The sequence below is a fragment of the Ascaphus truei genome, chromosome 9 (assembly GCF_040206685.1).
Source record: "Ascaphus truei isolate aAscTru1 chromosome 9, aAscTru1.hap1, whole genome shotgun sequence".
Lineage (NCBI taxonomy): Eukaryota > Metazoa > Chordata > Amphibia > Anura > Ascaphidae > Ascaphus > Ascaphus truei.
This window is the reverse complement of record NC_134491.1, coordinates 60,287,683-60,294,036: the sequence shown is the minus strand read 5'-3', so window position 1 is coordinate 60,294,036 and position 6,354 is coordinate 60,287,683. Positions and strand designations below refer to the sequence as shown.

General features: G+C 43.4%; 1 protein-coding gene across 7 annotated transcripts in view; it reads left to right on the top strand.

Annotated features, from left to right (window-relative positions):
- Positions 1–6,354, top strand: part of EIF2D (eukaryotic translation initiation factor 2D) — an 81,095-nt gene that overhangs the window by 594 nt on the left and 74,147 nt on the right. For 6 of the 7 annotated variants that reach the window (XM_075615173.1, XM_075615172.1, XM_075615171.1 and 3 more), the window contains exon 2: positions 5,123–5,216. In XM_075615173.1, coding sequence (XP_075471288.1) covers positions 5,161–5,216 — 56 coding nt within the window. In that variant the 5' untranslated portion in view covers positions 5,123–5,160. Of the gene's footprint in view, positions 1–5; positions 88–5,122; positions 5,217–6,354 lie in introns of those variants that run through there. The other variant, XM_075615174.1, reaches the window with a different exon arrangement.

Sequence of the window (6,354 nt, the reverse complement as noted above, 5' to 3'; positions counted from 1 at the left end):
CGCCCTTGTGCTGCGCCTGCGCGTTGACGTCACAAGTAGAGTGATGAGTGAGATGTTTGGGGGGAGCCCCGATATATTGCCGACCAGGTCAGGTCAGGTCTGGATGCGTATATAAATATGACATTTATTTATGTATAATTGTGTATGTGTGTATGTAAAATATGTGCTCCTATAGGGAACCATGTTAAAAATGGTTTTTGAAGCAAAAAGTGGCACTGTGTGCTCATTTGCATGTCATTTCCCAGAAACCCTTGCTGCAGTGGAAGTGCTGGGTGATAATGGTGAAAGGCGGGGCTGCAGACCTGCCTAAGACATGCAGATGAGCATACAGTTGTATTTAAATTTATATATAATTATATATATGTAACGGGTTTCTCCCCCCCCCCCAATCTCACATTGGCCCGGGTACTCTAACAACCAACCCCCATTACGTGTTTGTGTTTGGTGGTGCACCTGTAGGCAACAGGACTCCTGAGTCTCCCGCTTGATGGTATTAGGGGATGTCATCAGGACAGGTAGCTGAGGTAGTGGGTGCGAGTTAAACTTACATCATGTGCAGCGCCTCCACCTCATCAGGATCTGTGCTTCCGCAGGGAGATGGTCCTGGTGAGGAACTCCTTCTTGGTGGTGACTGCCACTGCTGAGTAATTTCACACTCACACAGTGGGGGTTTCATTAACAAGGTCATCTTTATTGCAGATTGGGATGTAGCAGACTGCCCCATGCAGCTGCCGGCTCTAGCCGCACATCTCTCCGTGCTGTCCCTTTGCCAGGTACGCCCTCCCAAATTGAAGTGGGATTCCCTCTTCTCCTAGGGAGATCCTCTCTGTGCCAGGTCAATGAGGATGCCTTGAGAGGAGGCTCACGCGAGCGTCCGCAGGCGTGCTGGATTTTTCAGCCGACAGCCAAGCTGTTTTTCAGAGCGCTGTCGGCTGAAAACATCCAATCAGCGCGGAGCAACGTCACGGCGCCGTAACGTTGACGTCGGTGCGTCGCGGGCGATTGGCCCAGCGACATCACTGCCCCGCCTCCCTCAGTCTCCCCCCGCCTCCGATCACGCCCGCTGGCTCGCCTGCATGGGCATGAAATCGCGCAGATTTCAGCAGGCGAGCCTCAGCGTCAGCACGGTCCAGCACTGACAACCCCTCTATGGCCCCAGCCTTAGGCTGAGTCCCCACTGGCGCTGAGCGGGTGGTGCTTGCCGCTGTTAGTTAAATGTAATAGGGCAAGTCACTGCTCACGCGTTGTGCGCTGGCACGCACGCTCACCCGCGCTTAGATAAACCAAAAAATCTAACTTACAAGCGCGCTCAATGCCGCCCCCCCCCCCCCATGCGTGTAAATGCAGGACACCCGACGCTCATGCTTGGAGAGCTTTCCAAGCATGAGCGCGCTCCACGCCAGCAGCAGCGGGGACTCCGCCTTAGACAGGTCTGCATCCATGCCTTTCACCATTATAACCCAGCACACAGTGCTGCAGCAAGGGATTCTGGGAAATGACATGCAAATTAGCACACAGTGCCACCTTTTGCTTCAAAACCATATAACATGGTCCCCTGTAAGCGTATGCTTGCTGCATTTCAGCACTATGTACATTAATGGTGCTATATATAAATAAAGATATACAATTTCACAGCTTTTGAGCACAGCCTGGGTTAAGATGCATAGCCAGCAAACCCACCCACAGACAGCCATTTCAACCTTAATGGTGGTTATACTGGCTTTGCAAAATGAAGCATGGGATAGGTTTCACCACAATTAAGTTATGGTGTGTGTGTATGTATGTATATATATATATATCTCTATCTATATATATATATATCACTTGTGACCACATTCACATGTGCCTTTCACCATTATCACCTAGCACAGGGGTGTGCAAACTTCTTGAGCTGCGGCCCCCTTCCCGGGAGCCGCGGCCCCCCTCCCAATGGCTCGGCGTCAAATGACGTAACGGGTCATGTGCCAACGCGTCATCTGACGCGTGTTGCCATGGTGCCGTCTCATGCCCAGCCGTGTCGCCGAAGACCCGGCTAGCAGGCGGTAAGTGAGTTACAGAGGCCTCACCACGCCTCCCCCGGCATTTAATTTAAATTCCATGAGGAAGAGCACGGGGCCTCTGTAACTGACGCGCCCCCCTTAGAAATTCTCTGCCCCTCCTGGGGGGCACGCCCCCCAGTTTGCGCACCGCTGACCTAGCATACAGTGCTTACACTGTAGCAAGGGATTCTAGGAAATTACATGCAAATGGCCACAAAGTGTGTGTATACACACGGCACTCACGTATTCAATGGGAAAACCTACCTGGGTTTACTGAATGTAAATAATATATAAACATGTACGAATCTGGCACTCAAGATCAATAGATATAGAAAAAAGGGTTTATTTGAAAGGATCGAAATGTTGATCCTGTTCAAATCCTTTTTATATTGACCGATCCTGAGTCCTGGATTTCTACAATATATATATAGGAACCGAAAATGGAGGGGCTTCAGTCTGCACCCAGGAAGTTAATTTAACTTTAGTGGAGTGCCACTACTAACTGCCTTATTTGTATATATATTAAAGGTGTACAGTATACCGTATTGGCCTGAATATAGTACCACCTCGCACATAATACGACCCTAAAGTTTTGAAGGTGTTCTACATGAAAAATAAAAGGTGTTAGGCTGCACATATAATATGAGTACAGTTTTCGGGAGGACATTTTTAGGAAATAAACATAGCACTATATTCAGGCCAATACGGTATATGATTTATATCTATATATAAATATAATTACATGGGAGTTTCCGTCTAAGAGAAGTAGAGTTCCCCCCACATTAATAACGTGCGTGAACAAACCTGGGGGGGGGTGTAGCTGAATGTCACTTGGCATTTGAATGACATCGCCCTGGAGGCACAGTACATTAGCAGGTCTGTCATCAATGGAGTCCCACTCATTAAAATCAAAATTACCCCATTACTAACTATATATTTATACTTGTGCAGGCTCTCCAAATCTTACTTGTGGGCCCTTGACACTCCACATTCAAAAGACTTTAGCCTAGGGGCAGGGATGAGGGTGTAAATGTCACCAGGTTTGGGGGGGTGGGGGGAAGGATGACAAATGAGTTTTGGGGGGGGGGGGGGGTGGAGGTGTACATGTCACCAGGTTAGTTGGGCAGGGTGACTAATATTTTTGGATGGCGTGGGAGTATAATGTTTGAGCGTCCTTGTGATGGGGTTGAAGGGAATATTTCAATCACATCATTTATTTATTACAATAGATACCTTAAAATTGTAGCAGTTCAGATCATTCCCTAATGTCTCCTTCGATCTCTCAACCTGCAGGAATAAAGATTTAACAATGTGAAAAACTTCAGTTATCCTAAATTACTCTGCATGTGTTGCAAGCCTGGCCCTTTGGTGACTAACGGGTTAATAATACTATGGCATTGTTGTCTTTTGATTCCTATCGGTGTGAATGACAGAAACCGATAATGTAAACACTAATTACATTCTGCAGTTTCTAACCCTGGTATCCTGGTAATTTAGGATGTAACGGATGCTTTGAAGCCACCCTGTGGATGGAAAAATCACACAGCTCAACACAAACACTTTGCATTTTTCTATTATCATAGAGCATTGCCTGCCCAACACTTTATTTATTTCTTGCATTTTTTTTTTATTTAAGGAGATCACGTAGAGTATTAATTTTTTTTTTTTTTAACGAATTAAACATCAAGATGTTATTTTATACAAAAGAAAGGGCTTGCTTGCTTCCTTCCACTCACATCATAGAAAGGGTGGCTCAGACACTGGTTCAATTCCCAGGGGCATCTACTTGTGACCTTGGGCAAGTCACTTTATCTCCCTGTTCCTCAGTTACCAAAAACATAGATTGTAAGCTCATCTGGGCAGCGACTGTGTCTGTAAAAATGCCTGTGTGCTGCGTACCGCGCGCTATACTGTAATTGTGACGCGCTTTGAGCCCCATTGGGAGAAAAGCGCTATATGAAAAAGTTATTATTAAAGTTATCATATATAAATAATAATTTGACACTGGCACCTTTTATAATGAGTTCTCTAGCCCTATTATTCATTTAGCTGTTCTGTAATTGAGTCCTGATTTTTTTTTTGTACCTTATTTAAATAAAGTACGTTTTTAAAAATGTAGATGTGACTTGTCCAAGGTCCGATGGAGCTGACATTGTGGTTCATTAACCTCAAAGGCAGTGTTTCTTACCACTAAGCCACTCGTTCATCAACTGTTATGTACCGAACTCCTGCATCCATTTTAAATGGCCCCCCTTATTCACCTGTAATAAATAATTGTTTGGCTCCTCAAACCTCGCTCCTTTGAGCCTCACGCATCTTTAATGTGTACAGCTCATTACATGTTATGTTTGGGCCCAGTGTTGTACATCAAGATATCTCCTATGTAAGAACCAAATAAGAGCTTTAAATAAAAATGTTCAGGTACATGTCCCTTTCCTATGGAGATAAAAATGTCCAGAGGGAGATACAGTGACTTGCTTAAGCAGTTAATATACCACTATACAATTCTTAGACGATATTATTATAATATGTTATTTTGATGTGGTGCAAACATGGTATGACGTTTGTATTACAATACTCACAGTAACTAAGTGCTTTAGGTATCTCCGTGCATAGCGGAAGAGATAGAACATTGCATCAAACAGGTAATTGTAAATGAATTATGTTCCAAGCTATTAAATCTACTCATGAACAAGTGAATAACATGAACACTGCCGGCATGAAAAATCTAAGGCTGTCTCACATTTTAATCTGGTCTGTAACTGTTACATACGCTCATATAATATTTATTATCTTTAACTGTGCATGCAATGTCTTGTACATAATGTATACCCTGTTCATTTATGTAACTGTATTTGTAACCATGTATTATTTGTCTTAACTCTGTGCCCAGGACATACTTGAAAACGAGAGGTAACGCTCAATGTATTACTTCCTGGTAAAATATTTTATAAATAAATGAAATGCATGTGCGATGACTGAGCACTTGTTTCCAGAAGGACTGTTTTGAGGGACGGACAAGACATGGCAGCCCCCATGGAATGAATCATGCTGTATTCCTGATCGTTTATTTTCTCTTGCAGGACGCCTCTGTCCCTCTCCTGACGTGCTGCTTTCAATCATGTTTGCTAAAGCCTTCAAAGTCAAGTCCAATACAACTATGAAAGGCTCAGACAGGTGAGAGCAAGACCAAAAACACAGACCTCAATAATACACCTCTCCACTGCCTGTATGTATATCTATACCTATCTACATGTGTATGTATATATTTATAAAATATTTTCACCAGGAAAAATACATTGTTACCTCTCGTGTGTGTAGATATATATACTGTGTGTACACACACACACACACACACACACACACACACACACACACACACTGTGCCAACCCTGTAATCAGCACTTGGCAGAATAAGTGGGGACATTAGAATTTGGGAGGATTTTAAAATACAGGAACATTCGTAATCTCTGATACAGTCAGAATTAGGGTTGGGCAACAATAATAATTTGCCCACAAGTGTCAGGGAGTTCAAAATTGAAGCTCTTCCAAAACCCAGTGCAGTCCAAACTTTACCATAGCAACCTCAAAAGCTGGAGATTTAGAAAATCATGATTATTAACACTAAAAAAAAAACATAGTAAAATGGCAGGACATACTCAGGGCGAAATACGAACATTATATGAGTTAAACTATAGGTTTAAGAAATTGTGATAATGATATTTATCGCAATAAATATCTGGACATTGGGGGAAAAACAGATGAAATGTTCTGTCTGAATTTTTTTTTTTTTTCATATATGTTCAAAATAAAACAAAATTACCTCCAAATTAATTAGCAATTTCCACAAATGGAAATAATTTTTAAATAAATTATATTTGAAAATAAATACAACACACACTATTTCTCCCCGTCCTTGAGCATCAGGGAAGGACATGGGGCTCAAAAGGATGGAGGGGTGACTGAGGGGTGCAGAAATCATTTTACAATTGCAGCTCTGTCTGCTTTAACCCTTTTTGTACCCTTTAGACCAGAGGTGGCCAACTCCAGTGCTCAAGGGCCACCAACAGGTAAGGTTTTAAGGATATACCTGCTTCAGCACAGGTGGTCCAATCTGATTGAGCCACCTGTGCTGAAGCAGGGATATCCTTAAAATCTGACGTGTTAGTGGCCCGTGAGGACTGGAGTTATCCACACCCGATTTAGACGTAGCTACTCTGTCATGGGGTCTGGCACTCCTGCTCATTTTTCTATTGGAGATCACATTCTGCCCTTCTGCAATCACTGGCACTTGAAGGGTTAAAGCTACTGTTTT